The sequence below is a fragment of the Nothobranchius furzeri genome, chromosome 3, assembly GCF_043380555.1.
Source record: "Nothobranchius furzeri strain GRZ-AD chromosome 3, NfurGRZ-RIMD1, whole genome shotgun sequence".
NCBI lineage: Eukaryota > Metazoa > Chordata > Actinopteri > Cyprinodontiformes > Nothobranchiidae > Nothobranchius > Nothobranchius furzeri.
Window position 1 is genome coordinate 65594931 of NC_091743.1, and position 23161 is coordinate 65618091.

Below are 23161 nucleotides of genomic sequence, written 5' to 3' on the forward strand. Positions count from 1 at the left end.
CCATTTCTAATTAAAGTTATGTGAGCAATCAGTGGGAGATATTACGGCATCAAGGAGATGGCGACAGTTTAAAACTTTAATAAAACACAGAAAACAGATTCCCACAAACACATCAGGGGAAGGAAGCTTTCTTACCATCTCTTCATCTTCAGCCAGTACCAAGTCATAAGCACTCAGTGCAACACAAAAGATGATGGCAGTTACCCCTTCAAAACAGTGAATCCACTTCTTCCTCTCTGAGCGCTGGCCTCCAACATCAAACATCCTGCAAGGAAATATCAAACAAAGATGGGATAAATCAGGTGGCTTTTGTGGGGGTGAGTGTTTTAGTAAAACAAGGTTAATACAGAGAAAAGAGAAGTGAGAGTGGTTTTACAGGAAGAAGGGGTGCGAGGGAGGGAATACATTATATTTTCATGAGGTTCTTTGAGAACAAAAGCAGTGAGGAAGCAAAAAGATGTCCATCAGGTTATTGATGAAAGACAGCAGGGTCAGCGAGGGTTATGGAGCCCGACGTGCCTCTACACTCAGAACCTGAGGCGCTTCTGTGATTGAAGTCTGGCTGATGTCCACAGGACTGAGGTCGTGCACTGATACCTCTGCTCTGCATTTGAATATTTCCCATATATATGTTCATGGTGACAAACGGAAAAGAATAAAAACTTGACCCCACCTTTATTTCATTATTATCATTGATTTCCTCTGTGTGTGTTATTCAGGCCAAACACGGAGACACAGGCACAGAGTAAATGTCAGAGAGTTGATCAGGAAACAGGTCACAGCAGAACCATGAGGCTGCTGCCGCCGATGGTATTAGTCACTTCTGTTTAGATGCTTTCAATAGGAGAAACTACCATCTACATGAAATCTGTAAAAGGAAGAATTACTTCAATAAATCCAAATCCTCCTTTTTAAAATTCTCGACTTTGTTATATAACAGATTATATATGTTTAGATGTGGCTAAGCATCCATTCCTAGCCCACACTTCAGAACATATTTTATGTAAGAGCATCAGCCATGTGTCATGTACTAAAATGCTTCCAGCCTATTCCAGTCCTGTTTTATTCAACAGGTGCATCATGGGCAGGATCGGATTCATTAACTCACCTCTGAGAGGAGCAATGCTGAATAAGTTTGTAATTGCTGTGATAATTTAGCTCTTAACTAATCATGGGTCTTAAATTAGGAAGGACGAGCACTCTTAATGCTTCTGGCTCTGGAATTACGTTAGATGGGAAAACTTGTAAACTTGCTACAGAGATTTATAAAGAGGACCATGATAACTTTGTGTTTAAGGTGGCATCAGAGTAATTCCAAAAATTATATTAAAATTAATGGTCATAAAATGTAATGTTCAAGCTGTTATTGTGCATTACTGCCCCCAAAACAAAACAAAAGCACACAACAAGAAGATTTTAGTCAGCTGACCAGGATATAAAAGCAGACACGCTGCTAATTAATGCCGGGATCAAGACGTTAAAAGTACACTAATGTGTTTTGTCCCATGGGGAGACACTGGAATGCTAAGGGTTAGAAACAAGTGCGCATATTGAGGGGGAGAGGACAATAGTTGCTGTTTTTACAACAGTGATTAAAAACAGACACTAAGGGGTGTCCATCAATCCAGTTTCTTTTGAACTAAGCAGTTCAAAAGGATGTACCGACTGCAAAAATGGCAAAATGCACACAGCACCGCAGTCCCAGTGAGGTTGAGTCGGTGGAGTTTCTGCAGCAGAGAGCGTCAGCCACCAAGAAAAGATAGAAGGCACCAAAGATTATGAGCGGACATGCCACATATTTTTTTGGTGGCATGACTTTGAGAATCTTACTATGACTATGCGCAGGACACAGCTGCCTGGAGCGCGTAAACTATCAGCGTTCTCCGTCCTTTCCGCTCAAAAGAAGTTCCGCTACACTGAGAGACCATTTAAATCATGTAATATAGGTTGAAACTGGATGCTTTTTGGGGTTCCCTCGGGTGTGTACGTTGAGGGCTTTTAGAGGGGCTCGTCACCCTTTTGGGGGAATCGGGCTCCCCTTCGCTCCCCATATTCGAACCCTGGTTGTGCTACAAATTACCATGTGTTTTTTTCCCCCTATGTGACTACTGTAACATATAAAGCCTTTCAGTGGAAGGATTCGTGTAGGACTTTTCTAAGTTTTGTTATAAGGAATATTCTTACTTGAAGTGCAGTTCCTTGAAGGTGAAGTGAGTCTCAACAATGCCGGTGGTTTTAACCCGAGTTCGTAACACATCCTGCTGCGTGGGGATGTAATCTGCTTTTGCTATCCTCTCCAGATCATTCAGGTAACTAGGGGGAAGAAAGAAAGGTGTATAGGACTTCCATATGACTTCTACCCTCTAAGACATAGAGAAACACACAAGTCTTATATAACACACGTCACCCAGGCATTTGTTGCTCTCAGCTGATCTGACTTGCTGCGAACACTTTAAGTGTTTTTTAAGCCACTGTGTAAATAACCATGGAGACTCTGCAGAGCTGCAAAATAGCAAATTATACTCCTGAGTCCTGCCAAACTATTTTACAGGACATATATACATGCATTAAAACTGTCACTGCATTTTATTTAAGCTTCAAATCGTCATCTGCAAACAAAAACACATAAAGCTCATTTGGTAGTTAACAATGTTGACACACTCCCATTTTGTTCAGTGTAAAGAGTCAATGTGCTTAAGGGAACAGTTTGAATTGATTCCTGTGTTGTTCTAGTTTTTGTGTAACACTGTATGCACAGGATTGATTCTGAAGCCCATTTTCCAGTTGATTGTTGCTGCTGATGGTTTTCATGATCCAGTGGTTCACTTTGGAAGTGTCACGGTTGAAGCTGTGACTTGTTGCAAATATTCTGTTTATTAATCAACAACATGCATTTAACGATAATTACTTGCAGCCTCTGGACATTCTGGGAAACAATTCCCACATGAATTGCTGCTTTATGTAAGCTGGGTGTAATATGCTGGAGGTAAATATCACCTGCACAGCAGGTTTTTATAGCCTGCAGCTGTAAAAGTGGTGCTTTTTTAGGAGAGTTTCATCTGTCTGTTTTAGCTGCAACGCTGCAATGTGTGACTAATACAGGTCATTCTAAAAAAATTAGCATATTGTGATGAAGTTAATTATTTTCTGTACTGTACTGATAAACATTAGACTTTCATATATATTAGATTCATTACACACAACTGAAGTAGTTCAAGCCTTTTATTGTTTCTAATATTGATGATTTTGGCATACAGCTCATGAAAACCCAAAATTCCTATCTTAAAAAATTAGCATATCATGAAAAGGTTCTCTAAATGATCTATTAACCTAATCATGGCGGTGGTGGTCGGAGGGACCAGTGGCGCCTGTGCTTGGCAGACTCGCCTCTATCAGTGAGCCCCAGGGCAGCTGTGGCTACATCGTAGCTCATCACCATCAGTGCGTGAATGTGTGTGTGAATGGATGAATGATAAACTGTAGTGTAAAGCGCTTTGGAGTCCTTATTCTGAGAGGCGCTATACAAGTGCGGGTCATTTATCATTTATCATCTGAATAAACTAATTAACTCTAAACACCTGCAAAAGATTCCTGAGGATTTTAAAAACTCCCAGCCTGGTTCATTCCTCAAAACCACAATCATGGGTAAGACTGCCGACCTGACTGCTGTCCAGAAGGCCATCATTGACACCCTCAAGCAAGAGGGTAAGACACACAAAGAAATTTCTGAACAAAAAGGCTGTTCTAGGGCTGCACAATATATCGTAAATGTATCGTTATCGCGATATCAGCATGCACAATATGCATATCGCAGAGAACAGATAAATATCGCAATGACCGGTCAGCTCAAATGTTTGCTACACATAATTTATTCTTTCAGTCAAACGGAAGCATGATGTTTTTTAACACATCTAATAGAGCTCTTCACTCATTTGGCCAATCGGGTGGGTTCTCATAGGTCAGATGTCCGTCCCTGAGGCAGATGGCACTTAATTTTGATGGTTAGCAAACACCTGAGTTAGCTTTGCTCTGCTCTTTTTGCTGATTCTGATTTTCCCGGGATCCATGGATTCCCTTTTCTTTTTCCCTTTCCTCACATCTTTTGCTTTTCTCATTTTTATGAGTTTTTTATTTCTTTGTTTTTGATTATTTTTATTCCTGAGTCAAGTTTTTATTTATCTCAAGTAATATCGTCATCGCAATATTAATCACTGTTATCGAATATCGCAGGTTTGGTAACACTTTATAATAACTACATCTTATTTAGCCTTAATTACACACGAACAAACATGTAAGTAACTACTAACAAATAATTAATTAACAATGACTCTTACTTAATAAACAATTAACCAATGCATTAATTAATGCTTTGTTTTTAATGATTAGTCCCTTGTAAAAGCTGTTTTCTCATTTCTTATTCATATGTAACAAACCATTAACAAAGTACTTTTAAGCAACTGACAAACACATTAATTAATGCTTAACTTCTAATGACTAGTTTCATGTAAAAGCTGTTTATTTATGGCTTATTCATACTTAACAAACCATGAACAAAGTTCTTATTAATCCATTTATGCATTATTAATTAAGTGGATAGCTAATTGCTAATTAAGCCTATTTTGAGACAGGTTTTCCTAATATCGTGCAGCCCTAGGCTGTTCCCAGAGTGCTGTATCAAGGCACCTCAGTGGGAAGTCTGTGGGAAGGAAAAAGTGTGGCAGAAAACGTTGCACAACGAGAAGAGGTGACCGGACCCTGAGGAAGATTGTGGAGAAGGACCGATTCCAGACCTTGGGGTACCTGCAGAAACAGTGGACTAAGTCTGGAGTAGAAACATCCAGAGCCACCGTGTACAGGCGTGTGCAGGAAATGGGCTACAGTTGCCGCATTCCCCAGGCCAAGCCACTTTAGAACCAGAAACAGCGACAGAAGTGCCTGACCTGGGCTACAGAGAAGCAGCACTGGACTGTTGCTCAGTGGTCCAAAGTACTTTTTTCAGATGAAAACAAATTTTGCATGTCATTCGGAAATCAAGGTGCCAGAGTCTGGAGGAAGACTGGGCAGAGGGAAATGCCAAAATGCCTGAAGTCCAGTGTCAAGTACCCACAGTCAGTGATGTCTGGGGTGCCATGTCAGCTGCTGGTGTTGGTCCACTGTGTTTTATCAAGGGCATGGTCAATGCAGTTAGCTATCAGGAGATTTTGGAGCACTTCATGCTTCCATCTTCTGAAAAGCTTTATGGAGATGAAGATTTCATTTTTCTGCACAACCTGGCACCTGCTCACAGTGCCAAAACCACTGGTAAATGCTTTACTGACCATGGTTTTACTGTGCTCAATGGGCCTGCCAACTCTCCTGACCTGAAACCCATAGAGAATCTGTGGGATTTTGTGAAGAAAGAGTTGAGAGACGCAAGACCCAACACTCTGGATGAGCTTAAGGCCGCTTTCGAAGCATCCTGGGCCTCCATAACACCTCAGCAGTGCCACAGGCTGATTGCCTCCATGCCACGCCGCATTGAAGCAGTCATTTCTACAAAAGGATTCCCGACCAAGTATTGAGTGCATAACTGAACATAATTATTTGAAGGTTGACTTTTTTTGTATTAAAAAGACTTTTCTGTTATTGGTCGGATGAAAATGCTAATTTTTTTAGATAGGAATTTTGGGTTTTCATGAGCTGTATGTATGCCAAAATCATCAACATTATAAACAATAAAAGGCTTGAACTACTTCAGTTGTGTGTAATAAATCTAATATATATGAAAGTCTAATGTTTATCAGTACATTAAAGACAATAATGAACTTTATCACAATATGCAAATTTTTTGAGAAGGACCTGTACATGGTGTTGAGATCTGTAGCGAATGCAAACTTGGATCTGTATTTTTAACACAGAAAGCAAAGAGATAGACAGCAAAAATTAAATCTGCGCTAACATATCTGTGTGTGATAAAATGGAACTGAAACAACAACTATGGGACACCTTCTGCACCGGTACTTTAATGAAACAATCTGTAGCAAAAATGTTTTTACACTGACATGCGTATTCTCAATGGATTTACTTGAGAATATGATCTTTATAGAAATATTTACATCTGTCTTATTCATGAGTGTGTGTATGGGCCTGAGCTTCCTACATAGATTTGTAACGTCCAAAAGGACCTCCTGGCTGGCTCGCCATTAATACGTAACAATGAATACATATTAATTATGACCAATAAGATGTGATATTCCATATACATATGAAATATCAATCTGATTGATCTTTGAATGTTTAGTCAGAAGATTCTAGGGTTCTTTAGGGACCATAAACACACTTTGTATTAATTCAGACAGTCAGTATATAGTTTATAAAATGAATTTAATTCATTTTCCTAAGCTAATGATACATGACAAGATATGAATAAGGAGATGTGGTGTGGTGGATGTGAGGTGTTGTGATGGAAGCTAGATGTTGTAGCAACCGTTCTTTGTATCTGAGAGAAATTGTGAAATCTGAGTGTAAAAGAATTAGTTGTTTGGTTCTAAACTAGAGTTGTTTATTAATAAAAGTTCATCAGACGCGATCTGTCGTGTCTACAATACCCGCGTGGAGACCCCCAGCAGATCCGGACTGTCGACCCCAAGGTATCTGGAGCCCGTAGATTAGCTCCGATACAACCCGTCCGGTCTTGAGATGTCTCCAGGTCACAACAGGAAGCTGGAATGCTTGTCAGCGTCCAAGGTGGATGTTTGAGAGTTAAAGTAGCTCTGGAAAAGCTGTTTGGCTGTATCAGCTTGCAACGTCGCAGAAAGGTTTTGTCAAAGGTCAAAGGTTTGGTCAAAGGAAATTGTTTCAAAAGAGGCTTCTTTCCTGATTTGGCCGAATCGGGAGTCAGCTGGAAACTGAATTCATCGGGAAGTAATTCTTGTTTTCTTAAACTACTTTGTTATGAATTCTGGCCAAGTTTGGCAAATCAGAATTTGACACGTTTCTGAGTATTTACCAAAATCCCTCAGAAAGCCACACCCTCCTTCAGATACAAAGATTGTGAATAAGAATCTTTAAACTCTTACGTGAGGTCCATATTAGCTTTAATATGTATCTTATTGTAATGTGTATGAGTGTAAACAATGATTAACTTGTTAAATCAAACACATACTGATTTGTGATATAAATTGATCAATGTAAGAACAATATTCATTTCAAATTCATTGATTTAAGCACAGACTATTCAAACATTTCATTTAAACATCTTGTTCATTCATCACTTGATTATTTGACTTATAACTATAAAATCCTGTAGGATCTGCCATTAGCTAGTGAGGAATTCGGCAGTCTAGCTCCTGCGTCAGACCTTGGGACAGATTATTTATGTCTGCGTTGAGGAACAATAAGTGGGCAGAGGTTGATTTGGGCGTCTGGATCCTCCAGCTGGAGCAGCCTTGACTTTGCAGTTTCTGGCGTGTATGAAAGCTTATTATGTTGATCAATATATAGGTGAAAATTGACCCTTTTGGATGTTACAAACTTATTTGACTAATTGATAAAATAAGCATAGTTTCTGCAAACATCAGCTAGTTATGAGGAAATTCTTCAAACCAAGAAGCAAACAACTAATCATAGATGCACAGAGTCCCTCAGAATAAATCTACACACACTTACCATACAGCACATCAAAAAGCCAAAGTTTGCACGGTCCAGCTATTCAACTGGTTGCATGTTTTGTATCTTTTGTTTTGATAGTTTCAACAGCTGGTGCTGGTCTAGCGTCCAGCAGAAAATGTTTTGGCAAGTAGAAGCTAATTGTTAGCATTAGCAACTTCACCACACAGCAGAACTCCTTCAGACTTGTGTTATTTGTGGAGATAAAACATCTGCGTTGCAAGTCAGTGTTGTTGCTGTTATCCATCTAATCTGATGTGAGATGTCCAAATACCAGGAGATTAAGAGTCCAAATCATGCTGTCTGAAGCTCAGCTGTGATGTGCGTCACTTCTAGTTTGTGGACATGGTGCACCGGTGTCCCCCCAGTACAAATTACTAGAGACCACTGCTAAACAAGTGTTTTAAGTCTGTATCCCTTAGCAAATATTCTTTCCTGGGTTGCAAATGTAGTAGAAAAAGTCATTTTATTCTAATAAAAAAACTTTTCTTATACAACTGATTTAAAGATAAAAATCAAAGTCTCAGTGTTTTCCTGGTAAATTTGACATTGCTTTTTCAAGGTTATATTTCCAACTTCCTTTGGAGTGTTTGCTGGTGTTGCACAGAAAAAAATCCCGGAAATAACAGGACACTAGATGAAAGGGGAAAACAGATGTAGTGCTGTGTTTTAATGTCTGATCTGCATCTGCCTGCCTTCAAATCAGCACAAAATCATGTTTTAAAAGGTGACAAAAAATGTTTGATAAATTAGTCATTTTGTGCCTTTATTTCTTTATTTAGCACTCATCCATTTCAGTATTTCTCCATTTTGTATTTAATCTGATTTCTGACAGACTGTTGGTCAGTGGGGGGTGGAAGCATTTTCACCATGCTTGATGCTGGCTGCCCTGCTAACACAAGCCTTGCACCATCTTCCAAAAGCCAGCTGGAAGCTTCAGTTACCCTGCCAACCTACACTTGTACATACATCTGGCATTTTAGTTCTACTGACCCATCCCGTCATGCACGTCACCTTCTTATTGCTCCCAAATTTAACGGAAGCATACAGAACAAAGACATTTTCAAAGTGATGTCATTTTTTTTGTTATCTAATTCTAAATGAGCTGCCATGAAATAAAAAAAAATGTTCACAAAGAAGAGTTTGAAGGTAAAATACTGTTAATTCTTAAGTTGAAAATGTAATTTCCTTGAGGCAAACATCCATTTATTTACTTTTAGTTCTCCTCTCTGCTTATCAGGTTATAGCATTAAAGATCAAGCCCTCAGAGGGAGAAATATTCACTAACTGGAAGTTATTGGCCTTTTCTTCCCGTCTCCATTACTCCCCCGGAGAACTCAGGCAGGATTTCGCTGCAGCTCATAGCAGTGAGGCTGCAAATAGAATCCATCCCAAAGCCAAGCGAGAAGCAGCCTCAATAACACCAATTTGAAATGTCCACGTGTGTATATATATATATATATATATATATATATATATATATATAAAATTGAGTTTGCATTTAAATGATGATGTTCTGTAATTAAGTTCAACAGTAATTACCTAATGTGAATAAATAAATTCAGTGTTTAAAAACATCTGTTTAACACGTTTACATTTATATCTAATAAAACACAAAGTCTGCTATAGCTAAGCAAGAATGAGCTCACAGTGGTAATTCAAAAACTGTGCGTTTAATCATTTCCCATTACTCACTACGCTGCTGAGTCATTCAGCTGGTATTCTCGCGACCGTGTAAAGCAGCTCTGGATGCCGCTGTCAGCCCACAGCCGCCTGATCACATTGGCTAGGTCTTCAGGAAGAATGCCCTGCTCCTCGGCAGCGGCAGAAAGGGCGAAGAGCTGCTGGGCATCGTCCTGCGGTGAGAGAAAAGGCAATGAAAGTCAAGACAGGGTGGTTAGTGAAGATAATTGAGCAAACACTTGCACAGAAATGTTCCAACCTGTAAAGATGTTCTGGTAAAAATCTTTCATTTGAGAGATTTTCATCTCACCTTGTTAATCGTATTAAGGAGGACCCACGTCCATATTCTGCAAACTAAACATGGCTTTGCATCATGTAAAACTAAAAGTTTAAAAGCATTATTTTCTTCATGTTTGGAAACAAATTGATGTTATCAATCAAATGTCCATCTCTTTTCCTCTGCTTATCAGGGGTTGGGTCATGGTGGCAGTAGCCTTACCACGACAGATCGGTACAACACCTGCATCACAGGAGACACAGCACCAATCCACCTTTCCAATCAATCTTTTCTTCACTTGTGAACTAGACCCTGATATACTTAAATGCCTCCAATTGGGGCAGAATTTTGACCCTGACCTGGAAAAGGCCTTCTACCCTTTTTCTGACTTGAGTCCATGGTCTTGGATTTGGAGGAGCTGATTCTCACCCCAGCTGCCTCACACGTAGCTGTGAATTGCTCCAGTGAGCGTTGGAGATCACAGTCTGGTGAAGACAGCAGGAAAACATAATCTACAAAAATGAGACCTGATCCATAGGCCTCCAAAATAGATTCCCTCAACACCTTGACTGCAACTAGAAAAGAGAATCGGTCAAAACGGGCACACTTGGCGGAGTCTCACCAGGAACGAGCCTTACTTACTGCCGTCACAATAACAGAAAGTCACTATTTATCTGTCTGTTTTCTTTTGGTGGCTAATATGGAAAACTGGAGCTGAAGACCATGTACGGTACATGTAGGGGCTGTAGTCATGCTGGTCACCTGTGGAGATCTATTATTGACTGGGACTGTTAAATTACAAGCGGAGCCTCAGACGCGGCGATCACAGCCGTCAGCATGTATGTGAAACTCAGTGTGACCAACTGTACTGCAATAAAAAAAACTTTGAAAGAATGTAAACCTTTGGTAAAGCAATCATGAATTTCAGTCTACTGCTCAAGTGTCTCTTAACGCCAGAGCATTCCTGATGTGCTTTTGGACAAGAAGAAAAATAAATAACAGTTTGGTAATTTTTTTAATCCATTACCTTAGGGAAAGTTTAAAGCACAGGGGGTTATAGTAATCAATCAATCAACACCAATACCAATCATAAACAATCAATTTAGACTTCGCAAAGTGGAGAGGAAAAATACACACAAAACCTGGGTCTCAGTTCACTCTCTCAGACTGACGTCCTCCGAAAGCATTTATTAGGCACACACAAAGATTAACGCACACACATTTTGACATTCCTTAAGACTCTCAGGCGGGAAAGCTGTAAAGAGAGTCTAAACTTCTCCAAGTGCACCCTAAATAAAACAAAGCCATTGCTAGACTTTCTCAAGGGAGTTTTACTGATGAAGGTCGGTTCCAAGGCAAGGTCATCCTCCCTGTAAGACCTAGTGGTGCCTGGTATTTGCCAACAGGACGAAACCACGTTTAATAAGGCACCAAATGTTAGCAGTCAAGACATTAACATTAGTTAATTAATATCAGTTTTTATCTAACAATCCTCCCTGTAAACGCTAGGTTCATCCTCTATAATTAACAGAGAAAAAAACAACAATAACAATACTACGACTAAGGTAAATATGTTTGTAGCTGTAAAAATCAAACTCTAACATACGAAACGATCACAAAATAATTAGTGACCCCAAAAAGGCTGTAATATACGTAACAACCTGTAACAAAAGAAGGCTGCAACAATAGGTGGCAACCTGTAATAAATGGATGATTATAATAATGATTATAATAATGACAAAGTAAAAAGATAAAATATATTAAAATCAACTGAGCTGATAACTAGGACATCAATCAATAACGGTTACAGAATTTGTAGTTTACATTGTTGAAATCATAATGAAACCAGCTTTATCAGACGAGGTATTCTTTTTCTTCTTCCAGCTCCTCTCTTTGCTGCAGGAGCATGTACTGTACCAAAGCATTTGTCATTAGCTTGTTTACCATACTCTTCAGACAAGGGCTTACACAGCTTATAACCAAGCAAATTATGACTAGGATAAAAATAACAGGTGCAAGACATTTTAACAAGAGCTGATACCAACTACCAGTAGTGAGCCAATCCATTAAGCTCCAGGAGCCTCCAGTTGATTCTCTGGATTTCAGGAAGTTGCTGAGTACTTGAACACGGTCATGGATCAAAGTCCAGTTGTCACGTGACGAGGGGACGAAGGTGCAACAATGCTCACCAATTTTTGCGCAGAGTCCTCCTTCGGAGGAGAAAAGAGTGTCCAGGGCTAGTTGGTGTTCCATCAACATGGTTCTCATAGCTTGCTGTTTGGGATTGTCTGCCAGAAACAAGGTCATATCAGAGAGGACAGTGGTGATGTTTTCCAGAGACCACCACACTTCATTCATACGTTGCATCAGACTGGCAGTCCCCAACTGGGGAAAGATGGTGTAGAGCAGAGGTGTCAAACATGCAGCCCGCGAGATGGTTATGTAAACTTTATTTTCATACTTTACAATGTAGAGTGAAAATAAACTTATCTTTGTGAGCAAGTTTTCTCTGTAATGAGTATAAATACAACAAAGCTGCACTCAAGGCTCACACAAGAACTTGAATCACATCCTGAAGTTGGCTGCCACTCAGGATGTGACTTCTGATATTGATGTGCTGGTGAAAGCTAAAAGATGTAAAGTAAAATGAGTCAAATATACTTTAAGTGCTGCATGAAACGGATCTAGCCATGTGATCTGTAAGCTCTTTGAATCACTAAGGAATGTTTTTTTTTTATTTATTGATTTTTTTTTTCAAAATTTCAAGTACACTTCAGGTGTTGTACTATTTTGGATACACTGTCCTCAGGCTCCAGCCTTGTTTTATATTGATTGTATTGAAACAAAGAAAACAATCTGAAGTTTTTTTTAAATTTACCGGTCCGGCCCACTTGGGACTAGATTTCCCTCAATGTGGCCCCTGAGCTAAAATGAGTTTGACACCCCTGGTGTAGAGGATTCCTTTGGGGTCGTCGTAGAGAGGGGCGCGGCTTTCGTCGTTGAAGAATGGGCGGAAGGCCATAACAGGCTTAAATTCTCTCTTATTCCTCTTCAGCTCTGATATCCTCGTAAGGACGGCCCCTTCCTCCGTGACGACATATGAGGAGGGGTGCAGTCGAGCCAAACTGCAAATTCCACACCAGTTGAGTGGCAGGTACAGAGAGAGCTTCCGCATTTCCAGATGTATCCTTCAGGGGTCCCCATTCCCATGACTGAGGGGACCGCGAGAACATGTTCGTTTGTGTTCCATGGGGGTAGAAAGTTCGTCCAGTCAGTATCAGTTTTATCTAACAATAACACCCAATTATTAATAGTGTTGATTAATTATAATTTCAATATCTACCTAAATAACTATGTTAATGGTTGTTTCCTCTACTCAAACTGCCTTGGGTGTAACACATTTTATGGTTGCTACATTTTTATTCTCCAGCCAGGAAGACAGAGGTTATTATGGAACCAATTCAATGTGTTAATGTTCCCCACACAAAATGGACACAGTAAACCAACTATTAATGGTAAAACTAGACACTGTATGGAAAATGTGCTTGCTTGACTCAGTGGCAGCCATAATCTTGCCAATTGTGTGGCATTAAACATCTCGACCAAGTTACAATCTCAGTGATACACATGGGTGATTCATCCATTTGCAATTCTATGAGTCATAGTAACTGTTGAGCAGTATTTTCTTTATGTACTGCACATCATCATAAACCTTCACAAATGCTTCAAAATTAATAAATATAATTTGGGGGTTTTAGATATAATCAAGTTTAGATTTGTCCCAATATGTGTCTCAATGCTCTTCTTAATGGTAATTCAGTTTTAATATGTTTATTATGCTATAAATATACGTGTGTGTGTGTGTGTGTGTGTGTGTGTGTGTGTATGTATGCATATATATATATATATACACACACTCAACAAAAATATAAACACAACACCTTTGTTTCTGCTCCGATTTTTTTATGAGATGGACTTAAAGATCTAAAATTCATTCCAGATACACAATATTACCATTTCTCTCAAAAATTGTTCACAAATCAGTCTAAAGCTTGGTTTATGCTTGACGCATTCACTTTCTGCTTAGTGATGCAGCTCGCGGATGGAACGCGCTTCACAACTCGCAGCGTTTATGGTTCATGCGGCTTTTCTCTGCGGTGAGCCAATATTCTCCCAAACTGAACGGGGCAGCATGGAGCTCTACGGCATGTACCCAACACTACACCATAGTAGAAGTAGAAATTACTGTTTACAACATGGCATTCCAGCATTTTTTAACAGCGTCTTCGTCTTTTCCGACAGTGCGAGCTATTTCTCTCCAAGAATTATTAACAACATGTTGATCAAGGTGATCTTTGAGAGCTGAATCATACAAATGTCTGTATTTACGAACCTCTGCCATACTAGTTTTTGCCGGTCCGCCATGTTTTTCCGCGTCCGACCGTCCGCGTGGTTCAAAAATTTCCTAGGTGCGCGGTGTGGAAATTTTGGGCCGTGCAGAGACGCGGTGGAGGGACGTGGTTGTTAAAATGACGCAAATTTGCCGCGCGGAGCCGTGTGGACCTCGCGGATGCGTCAAGCGTAAACCAACCTTAAATGTGTGATCGTGAGCAGCACTTCTGCTTTGATGAGATAATCCAGCCCACCTCACAGGTGTGCCACATCAAGATGCTGATCTAACATCATGAGTAGTGCACAGGTGTATCTTATACTGCCCACAATAAAAGGCCACCCTGGAATGTGCAGTTTTGTCTCACAGCAAAATGCCACAGATGCCGCAAGCATTGAGGGAGCACGCAATTGGCATGATGACAGCAGGAATGTCAACCAGATCTGTTGCTCGTGCATTGAATGTTCATTTCTCCACCATAAGCCGTCTCCAAAGGCGTTTCAGAGAATATGGCAGTACATCCAACCGGCCTAACAATCGCAGACGACGTGTAACCACACCAGCCCAGGACCTCCACATCCAGCAGGTTCTCCTCCAAGATCATCTGAGACCAGCCACTCAGACAGCTGCTGAAATAATTGGTTTGCATAACCAAACAATGTCTGCACAAACTGTCAGAAACCATCTCAGGGAAGCTCAACTGAATGTCCGTGGTCCTCATCAGGGTCTTGACCTGACTCCAGCTCGTCGCCGTAACAGAGACTTGAGTGGGCAAATGCTCACATTCGATGGCGTCTGGCACGTTGGAGAGGTGTTCTCTTCACGGATGAATCTCGGTTTACATTGTTCAGGGCAGATTGCAGATGGCGTGTGTGGCGTCGTGTGGGTGAGCGCTTTGCTGATGTCAATGTTGTGGATCGAGTGGCCCATGGTAGTGGTGTGGTTATGGTTATGATATGGGCAGGCATTATGGACGAATAACACAGGTGCATTTTATTGATGGCATTTTGAATGCACAGAGATACCGTGATGAGATCCTGAGGCCCATTGTTGTGCCATACATCCATGAACATCACCTTATGTTTCAGCAAGATAATGCACGGCCCCATGTTGCAAGGATCTGTACACAATTCTTGGAACCTGAAATTGTCCCAGTTCTTGCATGGCCAGCATACTCACCAGACATGTCACCCGTTGAGCATGTTTGGGATGTGCTTGACCGGCGTATACGACAGCGTGTACCAGTTCCCACTTGTTATGGAAAAATCTATGTATATTAATTCTTGATCATGGATTCAACCAACTGGATGTAATATGTACTGCTCTATGCCTCTCTGCATCTTCTCTCTCTCTCTCTCTCTCTCTCTCTCTCTCTCTCTCTCTCTCTCTCTCTCTCTCACACACACACACACACACACACACACACACACACACACACACACACACACACACATTCTTGTATTCATACACACACGGACTCTCCCTCTCTCACACAATGACCTCACTCCTCCTCTATATAAATAAAAGTCTGTGAACAGATGTTCGGGGCGTTTGCTTTGGCATCTTGCCACAGTTATAACTGTTTGACTTGTCTGCTCATTTTTTCCTTCTCTCTTCACTATAGGAAATGGGTTATTGATAAACATATTGATAAAATCCATGATACCACTAATATCCAACAACTTCGCACAGCCATTGAAGAGGAGTGGACCAACATTCCACAGGCCATAATTGACAATCTGATCAACTCTATGCGAAGACGATGTGTTGCACTGCATGAGGCAAATGGTGGTCACACCAGATACTGACCGGTTCTGAGTCCCCAGACCCCCAATAAAGCAACAAACTGCACATTCCAGGGTGACCTTTTATTGTGGGCAGTATAAGGTACACCTGTGCACTACTCATGATGTCGGATCAGCATCTTGATGTGGCACACCTGTGAGGTGTGATGGATTATCTCAGCAAAGCACAGGTGCTCACTATCACACATTTAGATAGATAGATAGATAGATAGATATTTTTATTCGGTCAACAACAGCAATTTATCAATTTTACATAAAAGTACTCAAGCAACCGAAAAAAGGAATAGGTTGAAGCCTAGTGGCTTATAATTAGCCTATCCTTAACTCCCACAGACATAATCAAATCCTTAACCAAGGCTGATAGCTAAGATGCATAACATTTAAAGAAAAAACAATGATAAATCAAGAAATCAAATCAACACAAGGTTGGACATCAAACTAAGTTTCTATAACTTTGGAAGATGCAATTTTTTTAAATTTTCTTGAAAAACGACAAAGAATAACACATCTTCAGTTCATCATTAAGTCCATTCCATAACTTCACTCCCAAAACCGACACACATCTATACTTCACATTAGTTCTCACTTTAGGTATTTCAAACATATAAGACCCCCTCAAATCATATTTTCCATCTCTTAATTTAAACATACTTAAAATACAAATTGGAACATTCTTTTTCACCACTCTATACATCATTTCTAAAGTTTTAAGATATATAATGTCCTTAAATTTTAACATAGCTGATCCTACGAAAAATTGGTTTGTGGACTCCCTATATCCATCTTTATTTATTATTCTAATAGCTCTTTTTTGCAATTTAAAAATTGAATCCAGATATGTTTTGTATGTTTTCCCCCAAATTTCCACACAATAACTCATATAAGGCAAGCAAAGGGAAGTGTACAATAAAGGCAGCTCTTGTGCAATAAATCTCTTGTTTTATAAAGAATAGAAATAGACTTAGATAATTTCCGTTTCACATGATCTATGTGAGACTTCCAACAAAGTTTATCATCAATTATTACTCCTAAAAATTTAGTCTCATTTACTCGTTCAATTTCAACATTATTTAGATTTAATTTTACTTCAATATTATTCTTAATACCTCCAAACAACATAAATTTTGTTTTACTTTCATTCAGTGATAGTTTATTAAATACAAACCATCTATTTAACTTCATCAATTCTATTTCCACTGTTTTCAGTAATTCCTTTATGTTATCTCCAGAACAAAATAAGTTTGTATCATCAGCAAACATCACATATTTTAAAATATCACTAGCTGTACAAATATCATTTATATAAAGTAAAAATAGCTTTGGTCCCAACACCGATCCTTGCGGAACTCCACAAGTTTCTTGTCTAAGTTTAGATTTCATATTATTAATACTCACATATTGGAACCTTCTTTCCAAGTAACTATTTAACCAAAGTTGTACAACACCTCTTAAACCAAATCTTTCACATTTCTGTAACAGTAAAGAATGATCTATCGTATCGAAGGCTTTGCGTAAATCAATGAACACACCTATTCCAATCTGTTTTTTATCCACAATTGTTGCAATATTTTCAATAAATTCCATTACTGCTAGAGATGTTGATCGATTTCTTCTGAACCCATACTGATGGTCATTCAATAAATCATATTTTTCAAGAAAATAATTTAGTCTGTTTTCAAATAGTTTTTCAAGAATCTTTGAAAATGTAGGCAGCAAAGATACTGGTCTATAATTTGACACAACCTGTTTATCTCCATTTTTATATATTGGGATCACTTTGGCAATTTTCATTTTATCTGGAAAAATTCCGGTTTGAAATGATTTGTTACAAATATAAGTTAACGGTTGAAGGATACTATGAAGAACTTCTTTAACTAATGACATATCAAGGCCGTCACAATCCATGGATTTTTTACTCTTAAATTTACTCACCACATCTATAATATCACTCTCACAGACTCCCCCAAGAAACATTGAGTTGCATTTATAAGAAGTAAAATTTAAAAATTTGTCATCATGTCTTCCTGGTACAGAAATCTCTTTTGCCAAATTGGGACCTAAATTAACAAAGTAATCATTAAATTCGTTGACTATACTCTCAATATTCTTAATCGCTACATTACCTTCTTTTACAATACATGTTGGAAAACATATATTATTCTGATTTTTTATTATCTTATTAAGTACACTCCAGGTAGCCTTTATATTATTTTTAGATTTTTGAAGCAGCTTTTCATAATAACTTTTCTTTTCATATCGCAAAATAGTTGTTAATCTGTTTCTATATTTCTTATATTTGTCTTCATTTTCCTTAGTTCTATTTGTCAAAAAAATCTTATATAACTTATTTTTCCTTTTGCATGCTCTTTCCAGACCTTTTGTCATCCATGTTTTTTTCTTTTTGAGATTTTCAGAAAACTTTTTCAGTGGACAATGGCTGTCATAGATTGACAAAAATATGTCTAGAAATGCATTATATGCATCATTAGTGTCTTCCACATAAACCTTTTTCCAGTCATAATTTTCTAATTCTCTTTAGAATGAAGAATTTAGACTGATTTGTGAACAATGTTTGAGAGAAATGGTAATACTGTGTATCTGAAATGAATTTTAGATCTTTAAGACCATCTCATGAAAAATCGGAGCAGAAACAAAGATGTTGCGTTCATATTTTTGTTGAGTGTGTATATATATATATATATATATATATATATATATATATATATATATATATATATATATATATATATATATATATAACTAAGTAAAACATTAACTTTTGCTCTTCTGTTAAATTAATTACAACTTTGTGTTTGTATTTAAGCCTTAGAACAGACAGTAATACACTTCATTGTACTCCACTGGTTGCTTGTTTTAGCTGATTAAAATAGGCTTCACATAAAGAGTTTAATTATCAGCTGTTGATAGCCTCCACTGTCGGTCTGTCGTAGGATGATGCAGTTTTAAACTGCTCCATCAACTAAAAAGCAAGTAGAGTGGATAAAATGTGAGTGGAAAATTAATTTCAAGTTTTTTTTTTGTTAGTTTAAATGAACATGCACATCTCTGCTTGTGTGTGTGTGTGCGTGTGTGTGTGTGTGCGTGTGTGTGTGCGTGTGTGTGTGTGTGTGTGTGTGTGTGTGTGTGTGTGTGTGAGAGTGTTTCTCTACAGTGTCGATGTGTTTAAGTGTGAACAGGCTAACACACTAATTGCTGTGTGGGAGTGTGAGAGTACCGTCACGTACACAGAGCCATTTAACAGAACTGTCAGTGAGAATACATGCTATAGATGGCCTCTCTCTCTCTCTCTCTCTCTCTCTCTCTCACACACACACACACACACACACACACACACACACACACACACACACACACACACACACACACACACACACACACACACACACACACACAATGCAGGAGACATTGTTACATGACGGGATGAAACAAAACACCTACTCTGTCTAAAGTTGTGTGATGAATCTTTGTTTAATCTTCTCATCCTCTGTTTCTACATTAGAGGTACAGTGACACTCTGAACTTGACATTCATTATTAATAATTAAACATGTCCTCACAATGCTTTATTTTTGTTTTTCTGATACCAATCTGAGTCATGTAAGATGCAGTATGTGCCAATATCAATCCAATAATAATTATTTTATTTTATCTCCATCACACACTTGCAGACTAACCATTAAAATTCTTAAAGACAATGCATATGTAATTTTCTGTAGAGGATCACAGTGTAGGTAGATGTAGTTTATCTCCAAATATCAGAGGGTATGTTTTGTTATTCCTGCAAACTGATGTCTAAATATCACCAGGATGATGGGCTGCATAGTGGCGCAGTGGTTAGCACTGTTGCCTCGCAGCATGAAGGTTGCAGGTTTGAAATTCGGCTGCGGCCTTTCTGCGTGGAGTTGCGTGTTCTCCCCATGTATGCGCGGGTTTCCTCCGGGTACTCCGGTTTCCCCTTCAGATCACAACATGCCCTATAGGTTATAAATTGTAATTCCCTTTGGATAAAAGCGTCTGCCAAATAAATAAACATAAACATATATACCACGTTGATGATCCCTCTGATCACTTTGCCATGAATTTCTCCAGCCTTATGGACTCCTTCAGCTTTACCCAGCATGTTTCTGGCCCCACACACACCAGGGCACACTCTGGACCTTGTTTTTACCCTGGGTCCAAATGCTGACAGTGTTTGTCCTGAGGACATTTATATTTCAGATCACCGTTGCATTTTCTTTAACTTGTCAGTTTCTGCATCCCCACCTCCTGCTCGCCATATGGTTAGTTCTCGTTTTCTTAATGAGAGCACAGTTAGAAATGTTTCTGCTGCTTTTGATCCACCCTGTTCTTCTGATAACGACCCAGATTCCTTAACTTCTCAGTTTCATTACAATCTCTGCCGAGATTCGCACATGCGCAATAGCTTCTCTGCTGAGCGACAACTAACAGAAATGGCGGCGTCCAACACAGCAGCTACATGGTGGCGTCCAACACCGCAGCTACACGTACCAAAACATCTAAAGTTTGGGAGCATTCTAGCCTGGATTCGGTGAATAAAAAGATTACCTGCATTATTTGCAAAGCAGTCCTCACGTATCACGGCAGCACCTCGGTGATGCATGAACACTTAAAGAGAAAGCACGTCGGGCAGTTGAATGAAACAGTCTGACTCCCCTTGGTAAGATTAAAATAACACGAAAGCCAATAAGTTTTGTTTTGGATGTATATTGTACATTTTTCAAACATATTTTCGCTTTTAAAAAGGAGAGATTTAATGTTATGCCCGACTGTGCCGGATAAAAGTATTTTAATTTTATTTATGCATTTATGTCTATACTGACTGAGCACAGTGCCTAATTGGTGTTAGACAGGGCATTTTTATTTACTTTTAGCATGAATTGGCCTATCAGCAGCAAAGTTAAATAAAATATGCATTTTCCATTGAAGTACCCATCTTTCTTGTGTTTATTATCATTTTTCACATAATTAAAGCAATCTCATACTAAATTTAAGAAAAATGAAATAATTATTCGATTAGTCGACTAATCGTTTCAATAGTCGGTGACTAGTCGACTATTAAAATAGTCGTTAGTTGCAGCCCTAATTGGGACAAAGATCAACCAGTAAATTGAGAGCCTTGCTTTCAGGCTCAGCTCCTTCTTCACCACGACAGATCGGTTCAGCATCCGCATCACTGCAGATGCTGCCCCAATTCGCCTGGTAATCTCCCGCACCCTACTTCCCTCACTCGTGAACAAGACCCAGAGATACTTAAACTCCTCCACTTGGAGGAGGACCTCTCTCCCATCTCGGAGTTGGCAAACCCCCCTTTTCCGGGCGAGAACAATGGTCTCAGATTAGATTTGGGGGTGCTGATCCTCATCCCAGCCGCTTCACACATGGATGCAAACCTCCCGAGCAAGAGGTGAAGGTCAGAGCTTGATGAAGCTAGGAGGACTGCATCATCTGCAAAAAGCAGAGACCAGATTCTCTTGCCACCAAACCTTCCACACCCTCCACACCATGACTGCACCTAGAAATCCTGTCTATAAAGATTATGAACAGGTTCAGCGACAAAGGGCAGTCCTGGCAGAGTCAAACCCTCATCGGGAACAGGTCCATCTTACTGCCGGCTATGCGGACCAAATTCAGCTCCTCTGGTGCAAGGACTGAATGGCCCTTAACAAAAGACCATCCAACCCATACTCCTGGAGCATCCCCCACAGGGTGTCCCTGGGCACATGGTCATAAGCCTTTTCCAGATCCACAAAACACATGTATTGTTTGGTTGGGCAAACGTCCATGACCCCTCCATCACCCTAGCAAGGGTAAAGAGCTGGTCCACAGTTCCACGACCAGGACGAAAACCAAGTGGAAGCTACTTAGGTAGATATTCATTTATTAGTATTTTTTTAGTTACAATATTGATTTGTCAGTGTTTACTTTCTGGTGTATTTTTTAAAAACTTTCAAAGTTGTAAGCATTGGAAGTATAATTTGACATTTCTTTTTATTAATTTGGTATAAAAAAAAAGATTGCTGAAGCGATACAGCTGGATATTCCTACGATCACAAATTCAGTCATTCTGAAGTTACAAAAAGCATCTTTTGAAAACATCCATTTCCCAATAGAGTACTTCCTGACTGCCTATGCAGTTTGAGTTTTGTATTATTAAACAACTTTGTGGCAGAGCAAATCAAAGATGGAGAAAATGTGGTTGGGAAACAAGGGCTGTATCCCTGCAGCACACAGAGCTGCACGAGGAAAAGGATTCCATTGTTTTCCTCGCTTCCGACCACATCAGTGCTTCTGTAGACAAAAAGGCTGCTGTGAACAGGTGCATGCTGCAAACCACATGATCACATGTTTGTTTTACTGGCACAGCTTAGCAGTGTTATTGACAGAAAAAGAATTGTGAGACGGGGAAAAGATGTGAGAAGCAGACCTGGCTTTCCATAGGTGTCATAGCCTTGAAATAATCTTTGTTCACTGAAATCCTCGGCATCTGTACAGAATGCACAATCACAGAATTCTAGCGATAAAAAGGATTTTATTATGGCCTAAGGATAGCAATGATCATTTAAAGGCATACTAAGTAACTTCTTCATATTTTCTGGAGCCATAGGAGCTAAAACGACCCTTTACATGGTGAATGAAAAGTCATTCAGTCACCCTTCCCTGTGGCAAGGATACTGCATTTGCAATTTGAGACTCTCCGACCCGCTGCCCTGAAGCCTCACGACGTCACCTATCTCACAAGAAGGAGTAACGCTTTGCAGCAATCTAACTTCACGCCTCAGGTCAGACGAGCTATACCTGGTTAGCATTTATTGTAATATGTTTATTGTGGCAGAGCCTCAGAAGAAACAAAGAAAACCTTTATCATGAAGCTAAAAAGAGAAAAAGAACATCCAACCACAATAGTTTTCTGAATCGGGAGAGAATTAAGATCAAATGCAGACCTAACGATCATCCTATTTCGCTTGTAAATACAGCTTAAATATGTATTTTTTCTTTTGTGCATGCTTTTACTTTTCCTTCATTTGTAATTACTTCTAAACATGTTAGTCAATCTGCTCTGCCACTACGACCCACATAAACTCTCCTCTCACCTGGCAAACGCTCAGTCACTGACACTTTCTCGTCTCTACCCGAGCTCCTCATATCCTCACACACCATCAATTTCTCACCGCGCCACACTACCGGCTGTCCATGCTATGAGAAGTTGTCTGCCGCTGAGCCGCGCCGCTCGGAAGGTTCCTGTCAGCTAGCCACTTGTAGCTTCTAAAGTAATGTGCCTGTCTGTTATCAACAAGCACTTCAACACCTGCATTTTGGA

General features: G+C 39.5%; 1 protein-coding gene across 2 annotated transcripts in view; it reads right to left on the reverse strand.

Moving 5' to 3' along the window:
* gnai2b (guanine nucleotide binding protein (G protein), alpha inhibiting activity polypeptide 2b) overlaps positions 1–23161 on the reverse strand; it is a 78972-nt gene that overhangs the window by 1979 nt on the left and 53832 nt on the right. Inside the window, exons 4-6 of one of the 2 annotated variants that reach the window (XM_054730552.2) lie at positions 9343–9503; positions 2185–2313; positions 205–265 (exon numbers count right to left, since the gene is read on the reverse strand). In XM_054730552.2, the coding sequence (XP_054586527.1) occupies positions 205–265; positions 2185–2313; positions 9343–9503 (351 nt within the window). Of the gene's footprint in view, positions 1–135; positions 266–2184; positions 2314–9342; positions 9504–23161 lie in introns of both variants that reach the window. The other variant, XM_015958919.3, reaches the window with a different exon arrangement.